The sequence below is a fragment of the Meles meles genome, chromosome 14, assembly GCF_922984935.1.
Source record: "Meles meles chromosome 14, mMelMel3.1 paternal haplotype, whole genome shotgun sequence".
NCBI classification, from domain to species: Eukaryota; Metazoa; Chordata; class Mammalia; order Carnivora; family Mustelidae; genus Meles; species Meles meles.
In genome coordinates, this window is record NC_060079.1 from 3,182,740 (window position 1) to 3,199,567 (window position 16,828).

Below are 16,828 nucleotides of genomic sequence, written 5' to 3' on the forward strand. Positions count from 1 at the left end.
GACAGGAGAGAAGGTCTGAAGGATCCGGTCTCAGACGGACTCAACAATTGCTGGCTTTCAACATGGTGGAAGGCCACAGGCCAAAGTATTTGGGCAGCTGAAGAATCTGGAAAAGGCAAGGGGACAATTCTCCCCCAGAGCTTCCAGAAGGAACCAGTCCTGCCAGTGAGACTCACTTTGGACTTCTAATCTCCAGGACTATAATAAATTTGTGTTGTTTTAAGCCACTAAATTTGTGGTCACTTGTTGCAGCAGCAACAGAAAACACATACAGGTGGCAATGGGAAGAATATTTTTCAGAACCCCCAAATTTTACTTGGCCTTTCTTTTATAACAGGAATATTGCCAAGTTATTTAAACATCCCAAGCTTCCCTTCCTTCAGTGAAACAGGGATCCTTCCTTCACAGGATTGTGGTGAGACTGATATTCAAGAGAATATGTAAATGGACTGCATCCAAATAGAAAATGGGGAAATAATACATAATTTTAGGTTTAAAAGAATCACCCCAAATTAATTATTTTTCTAATTACATACTTAGCTATAAACTTCCCAATAAGTAACTTTCATTTGAACGTGTCAGGCACTTTGCGTGAATCATTTCAATTCTCACAGCCATGCAAGAAAGATAGAATCATGGCCATTGCACAGAGAAAGAAGCTGCAAATTAGACCCACGTAGAGATATTACTACTAACACCATCACTGCCGTGAGTCCCTTACAACAGTCCCCGGAGGTGGGGTCCATTGTTACTTCCATTTACAGATAGGGGCTAGGCACAGATGGTTAAGTCGTTTGTCCAGGTTCACAGAGCCAGGACTCCAGTGTGGATCTAGCTTCAGAGTTGGTTCTCTTGACTACCCATTTGTATTTGTGAAAGTGCAAATAGGAAGTTAGGTGTGAAAATATTGATTCAGAAATGAATTCAGCGAGGAGTGCCTCTTTAGCATGCCCTCCAGCACTCCGTACATTGGGAAGGGAGGTGTGTCGGAGTGGGAAGAGAGATGCGGGTTGAGCGAACTGTGGTAAATACTTCCTCAAATTTTACGAAACATCCGAATATGTAAACAGATTTCTACAGCCTTTGGAAGGCCTTGGAGGGAATCCAGGCGTGACAGGTCTGAGGTATATATTCAATTAGCTTCAAGACAAACCCTTCTCTTAGAGGATGGCAGGAAGTGGGGTGGGAGGTGGTGGTGGGAGGCTGTTCTGACTCCATTACTCCCTTGGGTCCCTTGGAGATGAACAATTGTAATGTATTATTTTGGGGGGGGTAGAAAATTCTTATATATACATATATGTGAGAATATATGAAAATACATGAAAGGAAGCAGGCTTTCTAAACAAAGCAAATATAAGCCGGAGATTTGCAATGTTAGAAGTTCTACAATAATGTGAGTCTGCAACACATCTTTTTTTATATGGGCCTAGAGCCCTGTAGTTGCCTTTTTTAAGAACCATGGATGAGGTTACCTCTGTTAACCTACCTACTTCTCATGAAAAGGGAAAAATAATAATTGGATGCCATAATTAATTATAATTATATAAAAATATATATGACTAATTAATTATAAGGATTAAATATAATAATAATGACTTGAAGGTCCCAGAGGTTTGAAGAGGTTATTGCCCCTGAGGTCCCCCATAACATACATCACAACATCCATGAATTAACATCACACTCTTTTCTCACAGGATGTTCCCTCCTGGCCACTGACTTTTGTATTACAAATGTGTGTATTAGTATCTGCCTCTTTATATCTGATTTTAAAAGTATTTAGTTTATTATAAAAACTATAGAAGAGTAAAATAAAATTGATCTGTAACGCCAGAAACAATCATTGTTAGTTCCTCCTAGTCTTTCTTTAAGGTGTATAATTTATAAACAACTCTATTGCATTCAGGCCTTCCTAGATTTGCGCTGCAAACCCGTGGGGCAGGAGCACAACCCCATGTGAGCTAAGGCAGGACCTTCTAGAAGAGCACACCTCCCAGCAGACAGCTGCAGGGCTGAAGGCCAGACAGGGCTTCCCAGGAGAGGGGGTTTCTGAACTGAGGGGGTAGCACAGTTGTAGAGCTTGGCATTGATCACTGCAGTGGGTACATTTCACCAGAAAGCTAAGCTGATGCCTGGTAGAGAGGGCATCAAATTCCAAAGCCCATGAGGCCTGGTGGCCAAATGCTGCAGCAAACTGGAGACCCAGTTTCCTCCACGGCCATTGCTGCCTGGACACAGGCTTTCTCTCTTGCAAGGACAGGGCGAACCAAACCTGGAAGGAAAGGGCAGGGACCATTCAGGTGACATGAGTGGAACACAGGCACTATCCTGCCCCAGATTTGAAATGTTAATATTGGCCACTAATTCAGAATGGCCAAAGCAAGCCCTCTGAGGGTGGATTTGGCCCATGAGCCTTCAGTTTGTGATCTCTGCCTTTTTTTTAAGTAAACTTTTTATTGAAGTGTCATACGCACGCACAAATCTACTAAAGCCATTAAAAACTTAAAAAAAACCTTGTATCTAGATTTGGGTTTTTCTGTTTTTAAATGTGACCTCAAAATAAATTTCTCTTAGAGTTGAAGTTCATGTTAAAAAATGAAAATAGCCTTTTAAAAATTATGAAAGCAACATAAAATTGAGAAACATCAGAAAACAGAGGCAAGGGGCACCTGAGTGGCTCAGTGGGTTAAAGCCTCTGCCTTCAGCTCAGGTCATGATCCTAGGGTCCTAGGATCAAGCCCCACATCGGACTCTCTGCTCAGTGGGGAGCTTGCTTCTCCCTCTCTGCCTGCCTCTCTGCCTACTTGTGATCTCTGTCTGTCAAATAAATAGACTAAAAAATCTTAAAAAAAAAAAAAAAAGAAAACAGAGGCAAATATAAAGAAGTCACCTTTAAGTTACGGGCACCCAAAGGGTGTGAGAATGTAAAGAACTAGATAAGGAGATCAGGGCTTCAGGCTCCGTAAAGCAGCCCTGCGTTTGGTTTCAAGGGTCAGGAATCCATTTGCAGGGTCTGTGTGAAACGGCTGACAAGACATGGCTGGAGGCTGAGTCAGGGTCCCACGTGCTGAGTGGGGCTGTTGCCCTCAGATGTGTCCCTGACTAGGCAGTGGGGTCTGCTGACCTGCCACCGGGGCCAGTTTGGGGGCTGAGTGGGGTGGCTTCAACAGTGAGGGCACCTGTGTGCGTGGAGCGCGCACAGGCGACCAGCAAAGCAGCCCCAGCTGAGCAGGGAACAGACAACTTTCCAACAGGCAAGTTTTCTCTTCGGACAGCTGTCCCTGTTACACAGACCTTTCTGACTTCCTGAAGTTTTCCCCCATTTGGGGTCAAATAGCTGAGTGTAATCTTACATGCCAGTCCTTCCAATGTGACCGTACACAGCATAGCGATAATTTTTCCTCTTCAGCCTAACAACTCAGCTCCTTCATCAATTTCCTATCTGGTATTCCAGATCTCTCTAGAGTAGTTCTGGCATTTTCAACACTGGCAAAATGTCGCCCCTCAGTCTCACTGCTATCTAGGGCAGAAGAGAAGTGGGAGGGCCTGCGTTCCTGACTGGGCTGGGGGCTGTTGCCGATCTTCCCATGCAAGTCACACTGTTGGCTCACTGGAGCTGGGTCGTAGTTTCTCACACGTGCTCCTGCCAGGGCTATCTCTCACTTGTGGAGCTGGATTTTGGACCAAAATACAGGTTCTTACCTTGATCTCTACGTAGATTCATTGAGTTGGATATAGCCCAGCAGTCCGGGATGACGAGGTATTGGGGGACTCTGTGTATACCCTTCAGCAAGTTCCTTCTGTCCTATTACCTAACTGTTTAGTGAACACACTTTTTGTATCTTCATCATTTCATGGTACAAGTGTTGAAGAAGGATGGGCTGGGCATACTACATTTCAGGCAGGGCATGAAAAGTGTCTCTCGGGACACCTAGGTGACTCAGTTGGTTGAGCGTCTGATCCTGGGGTCCTGAGATCAAGCCCCAGATCAGGCTCCCTGCTCTGTGGAGAGCCTGCTTCTCCCTCTCCCTCTGCCTGTTGCTCTGCCTACTTGTGCTCTCTCTCGCTATCTCTGTCTGTAAAATAAATAAACAAACAAACAAACAAACAAATAAATAAATAAATAAAAGCTTAAAAAATAAATAAGAAATAGAATTAAAATAATAAAATAAAGTTTTTAAAAAAAGTGTCTATCTACTCCCAAACACTGACTTCTTTGATGGGCTGACTAATGGTTCCCCAATCTCCAGAATTTGAGAACATTACCTTAAAAGGAAAAGAGACCTTGCAGATGTGACTAAATTAAGGGTCTTGAGATAGGGAGATAGTCATGGATGATCGGAGTGTTCCTAAGTGGAATTATCAGTGTCTTTGTAAGAGGGCAGCAACAGAGGGAAATTTGATAGCCGCAGAGGTGCATGAAGGTGGTGTGTTCATGGAAGCAGATACAGGTTGCAGTGAGGCAGTCAGGAGCCAGGGAATGCCATAGCCTTTAGAAGTGGAAGAGACGAGGAGCGCCTGGGTGGCTCAGTCGGTTGAGCGTCTGCCTTTGGCTCAGGTCATGGTCCCAGAGTCCTGGGATCAAGCCCTTCAGCAGGCTCCCTGCTCTTTGGGGAGACTGCTTCTCCCTCTCCCCCTGCCAGACACTCCCCTTGCTTGTGCTCTCTCTCTCTCTCTCTCTCTCTCTCTAAGTGAAATGAAATGAAATGAATGAATGAATGAAGTGGAAAAGACAAGTGGTGGGTTCTCCGCTGAAGCCTCAGGAAGGAACCAGCCTTGTCAACAGCTTGACTTCACCTCAGTGAAATTGGTCTTAGACCTCTGGCCTCCAGAACAGAGTGAAGAGAAATCTGTGTTGTTTTAAGCCACTAAATTTGTGGTAATATGTCACAGCAGCCCCAGGAGACGAATATACTCACTCTGGCTACTCAGTGACAGTCCCCCAGGCATGCAGGTGTGTGCGGTCTTATTCTCTGACTAGTCCACCAGCATGTCTTGCGGCAGCTGGTCCCAAACTGACTGAAGTTCAAGGGAAGTCTTACTTCTTGCTTCTGCCTTTTACCCTTGATGAAGAACCACAGATGGCTGTGGCTGCTTCCATGGCTTGGTATTCCCTCATCCCTGGTCTCTCAGATCTCATCTTCATAATTAGAAATTATTTAGAATTAAACTTAGAGATGATAAATAAATCAAACTTAAGATTCAGTACTTTGGTGTCAATCTTAGGGTTTGTATTCATTGAGTTATATACACATGTATGAATATATACATACACATATTTTCTCTTAGATCAACTTTGTTGGCATATAAGTAATATACAGTAAAATGAACCTGTTTTAAGGGTGTAGTTTAATGAATTTTGAAAAATGTATTTGTGTAACCACCACCATAGTTAAAATAGAGGACATTTCATTCCGCCAGAAAGTTTCCATACATCTCTTACAGTCAGGCCTTCCTAACCCCTGATCTTAGACAATTACTGATCTACTTCTGTCAGCATAACATCCTGGTATATTGCGTATTTAATATGTTTGTAATCTTTGGGACAAGCTGGCATATGAGGGAATCTGACCAAATTGGTTTGTGATTTCTATGTGAAACACATAATAATTATAGACTCAAAATTGTTTTAAGATTTTATTTATTTATCTGAGAGAGGGAGAGCAAGAGAGAGAGCACAAGCAGCGGGGCAGAGGCAGAGGGAGGGGAAGAGGCTGACTTCCCTGCTGAGCAGGGAGCCTGGTGTGGGGCTCAGTCCCAGGACCCTGCGATCATGACCTGAGCCTAAGGCAGAAGCTTAACTGACTGAGCCACCAGGTGCCCCTAGACTCATTTTTAAGTTAAAAAGTTTAAGAGCATTTGACTGTGTGAATGATATTGGAATATGTACAAGAATTTTGAAGTTCCTATATTTATTACTTTGATTTATTCAATTTTTAAAGAGTTACTTGAGGATGTAAAGTTTTGTGAGTTCAAGGTGTAGGTTGAGCTATTCAGGCATTTGAAAGAGTTAAGAATGAAACAAGTATATTAAATTTATAAATTTATTTTATAAATTATATATGTGTGTGTGTTTATATATATAAATGTTATATCTTCTCAACAAAATGTTGAGAAGAGTTAAATGATTATAAGAGTTTAATTGGTTCAACTAATTAATTGGTTTACCAAAGGTGATTATTCTTATTTTATTTAAAGTTTACCAGATTTATACATAGTATAACAGTATTTGTACAATAAATATCAAGGCTAAAGGAAAACAAGGTTTTGAATTTGAACTTTATTTTTTTAACTTGAACTATAATAATGAAATATCAATTTGGAACTTAAGTGGTTGTCAAATCCTTTCTGTGCATTAAAGTCTCCCTTGCTCATGACAACACACACGAACAAACCCAAACACACACATACTCAGTCTTCCTCCTTTAGTTTGTACAGTGTCACACACTTGATCATGAATCCTTGACTATAGGCCTTCACGTTTCTTTCACAGAGCAGTTGCTCTCACAGACTGCAGAAGTGGGGACAGGGGTTTGGGGGTGAAGGAGCTTGCCTCCTGATGACATCATTAGAGTGATAACTGGGTGGGTCTCAAAGTTAAACTTGAGTGAACATTGGAAGGGAAACCTTTATACTTGTGTTTGGATCTCTGATATTAGTACTGGATTTTAGAAAAATATTTAATTAGTTAACTTATTTATTTGAGAGAGAGAAAGAGAGAAGGGGGAGGAGTAGAGGGAGACGGAGAAGCAGACTCCCTGCTGAGCACAGAGGCTGTCGTGGGATTCCATCCCAGGATCTTGAGGTCATGACCTCAACCAAAGGCAGCTGCCTAACCGACTGAGCCACCCAGGTGCCGTGGTGCTGGATTTTCCTTAAGAGAAGAAAAAAAATTCTTCCTTTCCAGACCCCACTGCCTTCTCTCTGAACGTTCTGTTCCTGGTTCGTGGCGTGGTGCACTAATTCCCCTACCAGCTGATGGATGCCCTAGGGTAGGTAAGGGTTTTCATAGTACCTTGAGCAAGAGAAACAGAAGCTCAATCTGTTTTCTATGGCCCGCATCCTTGCCATAGCTCCCACCTCTGCAAATGGCGTGCAAAGAGATTTGGTTTTGTATCTGCCTCTTACTCTGTCTGGCTCAGGTCCTAAATATTGTAAGAACAAACGTGAAAGTGTAAGGATGGAGAACAGAGTCCACACTTGGTTTAGGCAGAGTCTTGTCTCTGCGGCCTCCAAGTCGGACAATCTCACACAATGGGGCACACATGCGTACACACATTTAGATAAATGCTAAAATGCAGATGGGGGATAATGTGCTTTCTGAATGTCTTTTGAGGATCTTGGAAATACAATTCTTAACTCAGATGTTTTTAAGACCATTCTTTGTTCTGTGCAGGGGACCCCGCTGCACATGTTTTGATAATCAGCATCCCATTTATCCCGCCGCAGACACGGTAAGCTAGGGATGATGAGTTGCAAGGTTGGGAGCCCCGGGACTTAGGGGGCTGTGCTCTCATTCTGCTCTGTTCGGTGGCATTTGTTTCCTGTCCACCCTTGTCTTGGCTGCCTGCCTCCTCCTGTCCACGTGGGCTGTGGTAGGGAGGAAGAGTTTCCTGAAAGTTTATTATAAAAATGTATATACTTCTTCTGAGCTCTTTCAAGACAGGACTGCGTTTTGAGGATGATTTTTTTCTCATTTGGTTTGTTTTACACTTTCAGGGGGAAATCAGAATGAAGGACAGCTCATATTCTACAAAAAAGTATCTAGTTCTATATTTGGAAACTCATGTCCAGTGGAAGCTCTTGGAGGCTACGTAACTGGGGAGGGCAACATTATGGACATTATGGACAACATTCCCTGCAGTTCTGTGGGGAAATGGAACACGTCTAGCTTTATGTTTGACTGCATCACACACACATTAATGCTGCACACAGATAGACGGGTCAGAGTCAACTTTTCCCGGGAAAGTGGTGTCTATAGCCTTCGTTGAGGGACTGTTTAAACTGTTTAGACTGTTTAGACTTGCAGAAGTTGTAAGTTTTGATCCAACAGCCTGGATGGGTTTGGCTCCCATGATGTGCAGCGAAGGAGGCATTCTTATTCATCTGTTCAATATTTAGCACATATTTATTGACAACTTACTCAATTAAAACTCTTAAGTCATTTAAAAAACTACAACCTCTTTTGTTTTTCCCACTGAAAAGGTAATGAAAACTCAGAAAATGGCTCAAAGAAGGAACCACAGTAGGGTTCTGGGCAGGTTCCAAATGAGGGACCACAGTAGGGTTCTGGGCAGGTTCACTTTTTATTACCCAAAACTCCACAAGAAGGCTTTGAGCCAAGTGTGACAGGATACGGCCAGCTGCATTAGTCACACCTTAGCGACCTGCTTCCTTCTGCTGTTTTCCTTCCTTCTTCCTCCCATGGTCTCCTTCATTTCCATAATTAATCCATAAGGAATAATTTTACTTTATTTATTTATTTATTTATTTTTAAAGATTTTGTTTATTTATTTGACAGAGGTCACAAGTAGGCAGAGAGGCAGGCGGGGGTGGGGGGGGGAAGTAGGCTCCCCGCTGAGCAGAGAGCCCGATGTGGGGCTCGATCCCAGGACCCTGGGATCATGACCTGAGCCGAAGGCAGAGGCTTAACCCACTGAGCCACCCAGGTGCCCCATAAGAAATAATTTTAGAGTAAATAATGACAGAAAAAGGGTGGGCAGGGATGATGTAGCAAAGAAAAAAGAGACTTGTGGAATGAAGAAATGATCTGTTTCCTGCTCTGGGTGTGTTCCCTCAGTGTGTTTAAATGCATGGGTTGTCTTGTATACTCGGGTGTTGTGTCCTGTATGTGTATATCTTAGTTCAATTTAAAACATTTTTTAGTTTTTGAGAAAATATATATAAAGTTCTAATTATGGCAAAATACACATAACATAACATTTATCATCTTAACCATTTTTCAGTCAGTCCTATTAAATACATTCAAATTGCTGTGTCCCGTAGCTACCATCCATCTCCAGAACTCTGTCACCTCCTCCAGCTGCACAACTCCCCCTTTTCCCTCCCCACCGTGCTTTCTGTCTCCGTGATGTTATCTATTCTAGATAGATGAAAGATGAAATTCTAGGTAGATGAAAGATGAAATTCTAGGTAGATGAAAGATGAAATTCTAGGTAGATGAAAGAAGTGGAATCATCAAGTATTTGTCTTTCTGTGACTGGCATATTTCACTTAGCATAACGTCCTCAAGTTTCATCCAAGTTGTAGCCTGTGACAAGATTTCCTTCCTTTTTAGGGCCGAATAATATTTCATTGTATGAATAGAACTGCCTTGGTTTAAATTAAATTTTAAAAGTACAACTGTGTGGGCCTCAGGAAATTTTGCTCAGGGTTACTTTCATGTGTTTTCACTGAGGCTTTATGGAGTGCTACTGTAGGTCAGGCACTATGCACAGTATGTTCTATCCATTCTCACTTGTTCCTCACTTATTTCCATTTTTCAGTTGCGAAAACCCATCAGCAAAGTCAGAGGTTAAATAACTTCCCTGAGATCCCATGGCTGCAAAGGAGCAGTGCAGGGTTCCGACCCTTGTCTGTGACCTTGGAGGCCGCCGGGCCTAGAGTATGGCACAGCCTACCCTGCAGGAAGTTTATGTGTCCCCAGTGAGAGGATGCCTGCTAAGGGGCATGTCCCTTATAAAGCATCACGGAAGTCCAAACGTTCCAAGAGCACTGACAGGCGATCTGCCAGCCTAGCTTCCATTGTGCGGAATGAAGCCCTCGGGTGTGCGCCCCGGTGCTGGCCGCGCTGGGCCCGCAGAGTCGTGTTCCTGTCTCCGTGGCCTGCAGCAGCAGGGCGTGGGGCTGACTGTGCAGCGGGTGCCACTCCGCGCTGCGCGTCTGCAGAAGACCGCCCCACAATGGCCTGGGGACAGCGACCGCCCCAACCCCACTCTGCTCGCCCTTCCCGTCGTCGCCCTCCGGGGGGTCCCCGGGGTACCGTCGCCGCCTCCCCTCCCGTTTCCTCGAGGGCGTTGCCGTCCGGTCGGGCCACCTTCCCGGGGCCGCCACGCGGGGGCCCTGCACTCGAGGGCGCAGCTTTTTGCCAAAACCTCCGTCAGAACAGGCTTTGGTCCTTATGGTCGGAAATGGGGGAATTTTCACCAATTCGTGTTTGGCGGGGTTGAATTTTGCATGCTGCGTTGCCTTAGAGCCTTCAAAACAGCCAGGCGGGTCTCTTTTTGTTACACCGCGTCCCTGGAAATCATCCCGCAAATCGAAAGCAGGGACGCGGATTGCATGTCTATTACGGAGTCGGACACGTTACAGACATTGCCAAGTGTCGTCAAAGCAAAGATGACAACCACGCAATCGCTTGCAATTATAGACGGAAAAGTCGTCGCCGAGAACGGTCAACTCCAGCCTGGCGAGACAAAGTGATCTCTCAGCTCTGGGAAGCCCAGTGCCGCTCAGCAGGGTCGTGCGCGAAGGAGGAGGTAAGGGGCCGGACAAGGTTAACGTGCACGTTATTTCTTCTGGAGAGCACACAGCAAGAGTAGCAATGCTGCGGGAACCGTCAGAAGGGGCTACTTGAAGTTTCTAAGTACCTGTGAAAAGACAGGACAGCCGCTGCAGAAATTTCTCAAACTTCTTTTGTAGGAAAGTTTTGTAGGAAACATTTCTATCTAGATGAAAATTTTTACTTTGAAAACCTGCTCAAGGATTCTATGGATAAAAACAGCAACTATAGAGCTGGTGATTTACATTTAAGGTCACTTTTTATTACTTAGCTTATAAAATGCTTATTTTCAGTTACAATTTAGTTGAGGAAAGATTCTAACACAAAAAATAAGGTTTTAGTAAGAGTTTTGTAAATATTATGATCTAAGTTACATTTACATACCCAACGCCTTCAAATATAATACTAGAAACAGTTCACTGCTCTTAGTGTTATTTGAATTTCTAGCTGACCATAAAAAGTCTTGCTAGGACATTCTATAATGCAAAGAGAAAAAAACATTAGGGACAATAAGAAATCTTAGAATGCATAAACTTCAGCTCTGCAGTGTAATGATATAAAATTAGAATGAGAAATACATTTTCAGACTTTAATGTACAATGCCTTCCTGTTAGAGGGTATTTAAAAGTTATTTAGAGGATATCCTGAACTCCAGGGAGGTGGGGGTGGGGCGGTGGCAGGAATCTACTGAACTTTACAAAAACATTTATCTTTTTAAATCATGCAATAATTTGTAAAATAATTTATTTGGTGGAGAGCCACAAATCAATGTTACAAATACCAAAAGGAAAGGTTCAAAAGAAAAATATTCAGCAAAAGGACTTTTTTTTCAAAAATACTAAAGAAAGTGTTAGTAGGAAAAAAAGCCTATATTGAAAAGAGAATTAAATCTCATGAATTTAATCTTTTTAAAGAATGTTTGAATTCTATTTATAATTCTAATTCCAGGTGTTCTTGTGTAAGAAATCTATGATCTAGCTATTTAATAAACATGGAAAGTCAGGATGGGTCAGAAATATTCTGGCTGGCTCTTTTCCCCTTTCTATTTTCTTTTGAAACTTAAGGTATCTTTTCTGTTAATTTCATGGGAAAAATTATTCTGTAAAATAAAATTTAAAAAGGAGAAAGTGAATGATTAAGAAATGTTTTGGAATTTTAATAAGTGGATTTGAAGATGGATTAATAATGCTTGACATTTTATCGTTATCATGGATTATGTAGTGCCAACAGGGTAATTGAGCTTCTGCAAATACAGATGCAAGAGAGTAATTGTCTTGCATGCTGCAGATTAAAAGATAATATGCATAAATATATTAGAGCATTTGAGTTTTAAAAGAAACTTATGGAATTAAAATTTTTTCCATTAAATCAAATAAAAATAATTTCAGTGAGATTTTCAAATAATTAGCAGGCTAAAGAAAAAACATATCTAGAATCTTGACCATAGGGAGAGGTGATGTCCACTTTTGTTGCACATCCTAATGCTTACAGTGACTGGCTAAATAGCACCCTTTCACACTCCCACATCCCTGTGAGGGAGAAGGACCCTAGACTTCAGAGTCATGGATACCTCAAATAGCAACACAGTGGAACACCTGCTTTCATTTTTTACATGAATTGAAATCAGAACACTACTCTGAAAAAATGCTACAGGCACTGTTTTATCACAGAATTTTACTTCTTTATAAATGAGTGGTTTTCAAGGAGGTGAATCAAATTTCACCCTCCTACCCATGGGCCAACTAGACTATGGTCAATTCACAATATTGGCGTCTTCATCAACATGTGGTGGATAAAATCCAATTTTAAAATATAAAAACTAAATATAATTATAGCTCTCACACTCATCTCCAACCCCAGTCAAAATCAAATCGTGAGTAAATCAGAAGCTTACTATTAGTATTTATCATGGGAGAACCTAAAGAATCTGTGTTCACATCCACTTTGGCTGTCTGTTAACTGAATTGTGACCAACGCTATTTTTTTTTTTTTTTTAAATTAGAACGCTTTTCAAACTAAGATTTGTTGGCGGCCCTTCTCACCCGGGAGAACTAGGTCCTACTGCATGAAGCCTAAGGCACACACTGTAGGTGATGATCAGTCTCCTCTCCTCTGCAGCCTACAGCGGCATGAGTTATGTCCTAGCCTGGGGGGAACTGAGAAAGTAGCCACTCAAATAATTTTCTGTGATGCTCAAATCTGTTTGAGAAAAGCCTAAAAGATATTTACGGGAAGCTGGCATCTTTCAAACGGAGGAGATTATCTACGTTCATTCTGCAGCAAGCATAAGGCTCTAATGAACTAGTTGCACACATTTATCTGAGAATGGGAATTGCAGTCTTCTCATCAGGTTGCTAGTGGGTCACTCTTTACCTTATAAAACACAAAGTGTGCTTTGGAGTGTAACCCCAGATAAATCATCGGGACATTGGTGTTGATTTACACAAAGGAATGAATCAAATTGGCAAGTGTTTGGTGTTTTGCTGAATAAGGGCTGACAGCACTCAGTGGAAGCTGGAGTGTGAGAAGGACCGGGCTCAGCATTACCACTGTTCATCGGTTTTTAAACAAACAGCCACTCAGACACAACAGCAGGGTGCTCAGTACAGAAAATTCTGCCACGTTCCAGCCACACCCATGTAGAGAAAGAGCCTTCGCTGTCAGTGCAGCAATCCGCGTGGGTGACAAATGGGCACACGTCCGAAATCAGCACATGCACTTACACAGGAAGTAAAACCCAGATACTTTTATTTACACTTTAGAAAGCAAACAGGCTGCCCACAAAGAATGGTTAGAAAACTCAAAGAGTTTTATTTTGTACTGTTAAAAAAAAATGTAGGTCATTGATTCATCTGTATAAATAATTTTTCTGGCAAGAGTAGTTAACTTTTAACCTTCCATTCAAAAACTTCACAACTTCAAGTATTTGAAATGCACTTAAATTTACCCTGCCTTTATTATTTTTTTAATGGTACATTTGCATAGCAATTAGCTGACTCATAAGGTCAAAGAATTTCTTTAAAAAAAGGTTTAAATTTTTACTAGTACGTAATGGGACAAATTAGCAGTCCTTTGGTCAATATTCATTTTAATAGTACTATTTTTCTTTCATTTCTCCTGAAAGAAAGTGGGGGAAGATAGGCATCCCTGTACAATTCAGATCAAAGCACAAAATATTACTTAAAAAATAAATACCTAAGGCATACCCGCCACACTTTCATTTCGATTTCCTCAGCTGTTTAAAAATTATCTCAAATGTCGCTGCATTTCTCCCTGCTTTCTTACCAGCGACCTCTGTGGCTCTCGCCTGCACTGACTCTGTCTCTGGAGGGTAGCTGCTCATTGTCACTTGTCACGAAGCGTACAGTTTGATATCCTGGGCTTCACAGGCAATTTCAGAAACTCAAATGACACTATATGGACTTGCTCTAAATCTTTTTTTAGTGCCGTTTGGCACATATCCCAAATGAAATTTGACTCTAAGTTCAAGGTATCAAACAGAGATAGTGCTAAGTGTGTCTATGACTTTCTGGGCAGCCCAGAGGCTCTGGAGAGCGTAGGAATGGAAAACCTAATTGCCCTGAGCTGAAGTGACTGCAGACACCTGTTGCTTTACCACAGCAGAACAGTTACCCACAGAGACAGCAGGAGCCCAAGGCTGGGCAGCAGCACCTGCAAAGGTGGCCCAGGTTGCTGGACTCTTGGGTTGTTGGGAATATCGTTAAAGGTCAACAGCCCCTGCACCCCCTTGCCCCTACCTCCCCATCTCAGCAAACGTGGACGTTCTCCCCACTCTACCTCACAGTGTTAAGAACAGCAAGCATGGACACACAAAAACCTGCTCTCTTCTGCTTGATCTTCCCTTCCTCCACTCACTCCAGGCTTTCTCTACCTGCAGACTGGAACTGCACTTTGGTTTTTGGTTGCTAGAAAAGAGGTTATTATAAAGCTGTCTGGAGAGACCACCACTAGATGGCCAAGTCATTGGGTCTGGCCCGACTGCCACTGGACTTACTAGCCTTGCTTGATCGTCCAGGGTCTGCCGGGAGCAAGGCAGGCGCGTGCATCTCTGCTGCGGTGGTCACTGGCTGCTCCTCCCCGTCTTCGGGAGTCACTTCCAATTGGCTCTCTCCCAAGCTGCTGCCCTTCCCATTCTCCAACAGGCCAGGTGCGCTGCTTCCGGCGCCACCCTCCTGAGGGAGCTCCTTGGTGCTGCCTGTAGGGCTCAGGGATGCAGCAACCGAAGCTGGAAGGGAGGCCTTCCTGGCAGAAGTCTGCTGCTCAGCCTCCTGGTTGGCCCAGTTCTGTTCTGTCATGAGCAGGTGGTGGTTGCCGTTGTAGAACTTGGCAGGGTGGTCCTTCCCAGGGGCCTCGGACACGGCTGCCATGTCAAAGTCTGCTGCTGGTGGAGGGGCCCCGGGGTAGCCCGCCCCCGTGGCCTGTCCTAGAGAAGAGGCAGAATGAGCATAGTAAGGCGGGAATCCGATGGTAACCGTGGGCGGGGCCGACTGGGAGGGGAGAATGAGTGGGCTCACACCCCCAGGTTTTGTGGCCCCCACCCTGGACTCAGGGGTGTCTGAGCGATAGTTGGTCATTCCTTGTTTAAGCTTCTTCCAGCCCAGGTGGTAGATCTCCAGCATGTTGAGTAAGAGGGACACGCAGGCCACTGCCAGCATGAAGATGATGAATATGGTCTTCTCCGTGGGCCTGGAGATGAAGCAGTCCACCGTGTTGGGGCAGGGCCACCGGTCACAGCGGTACAGCGGCTTCAGCTCAAAGCCGTACAGAAAGTACTGCCCAGCGATGAAGCCCACTTCGAACAGCGTCTTAAAGATGATGTTGAAGACGTAGGTCCGGAGCAAGGCCCCGGCGATTCGGATCTTGCCCCGGTCATCCCGCACCGGTGGCTTGTCCTTCTGGCCGTGGCCGCCCGACCCACAGCGTGCAGCTGGCCCGTCGCCCTTCAGCAGCTCTTCCTCCCGCTCTTTCTTCTTCTCCTCCATGCGCACGATGTGCAGCACATGGCCCAGGTAGATGAGGGTGGGCGTGGACACAAAGATGATCTGCAGCACCCAGAAGCGGATGTGGGAGATGGGGAAGGCTTTGTCGTAGCAGACGTTCTCGCAGCCGGGCTGCTGCGTGTTGCACATGAAGTCCGACTGCTCGTCTCCCCACACCTCCTCGGCTGCGGCGCCCAGTACCAGGATCCTGAAGATGAACAGGACCGTCAGCCAAACCTTGCCAATGACCGTGGAGTGCTCCTGTGCGTTCTCTAATAGTCTCCCCAGAAAGCTCCAGTCGCCCATTGCTTCAGAGTGCTAGCCTGCAAGGGAACATCGCTGGTTAATAGGAAGCCTAGGGTTGGCCAAGCTGTAGGGTCCAAACACCCCCGAGGGGCGGGCCTCGGCAGACGCCGCGGGAATATCGCTGCTGGGGGAGCTGTAGTTCCACTCCCAAACGAGGGGGGCGCTGCAGAGCGCTCTCCAGCACGAGTGTGCGTGGGCGCGTGCGCGTGCGCGTGCGCGTGCTTCCACCACGGCGCTGAGCGGGGTTACATAAACGCCCTCAGTGTCCGTATAACACGGAACTACTGTTCCAGGACGCAAGCGGCGACGCCAAGGAGATGCCCAAGAGCGACTTAAGCCCCCACTTCAGCGATGAGGGAACTAGAGCCCCAAAGGGAGGTGACTTGCCTGAGGGGAAAGTAACCCTCCCCTGGCTTCTAACTCCCCATCCTGCTGTCCTCCAGGGCCCAGTCTCCAAGGCAGCTCTGGTGCTGTGGGGTTCACACTTGGGTCCTTTACTGACCTCGCCCTTTCTGTTCCTGTGAGATTACAGCACCTCTCTCCCCCGGCGGCTTCATAACTTTACCACACATTAACCTGCCACCATTATTTACTTTCTTTTCTCACTTGGCAGATGTTCCATACACGGTTGACTCGCTGCACGTCGCCAGGCAGGAGCCCGCGTCTCGGCCTGCAAGATGGGGCGACGGTCGTTTGGTTGGTGCGGCGAGCTGCTTCCCAGGTGGGCAGAGGGTCCGCAGCTACAGCGGACCGAGGTTACAAGGCGTCCTCCCCGTGGCTACCGCTCAAACAGGCCACATGCTTCCAGCTAAAGCCAAAGAGCTCTGCTCTCTCATTCTTCGCTCAGGAAAGCGTCTGTACAAGTTCCCGCAGCCTCACAGAACACGCTTCTCTTTGAATTTTAAAATGTTTAAAAATCCTAACTTTTATGAATTGGCTCAAAGGTAGATAAACAAAACAAAACTTTACTCATCATGATCTAAAGAAAAGACAAGTGTTAACC

General features: G+C 44.7%; 1 protein-coding gene across 1 annotated transcript; it reads right to left on the bottom strand.

Moving 5' to 3' along the window:
• Positions 1-14,304: 14,304 nt before the first annotated feature.
• GJA3 (gap junction protein alpha 3) lies at positions 14,305-15,825 on the bottom strand. Its single transcript, XM_045978286.1, has one exon. The coding sequence runs from the start codon at positions 15,823-15,825 to the stop codon at positions 14,488-14,490; it is 1,338 nt and encodes a 445-aa protein (XP_045834242.1). The 3' UTR covers positions 14,305-14,487.
• Between the last annotated feature and the right edge of the window lie 1,003 nt (positions 15,826-16,828).

Excerpts from the sequence above, each read along its gene's own strand:
- GJA3 (XM_045978286.1), bottom strand. The coding sequence starts at position 15,825 with ATGGGCGACTGGAGCTTTCTGGGGAGACTATTAGAGAACGCACAGGAG.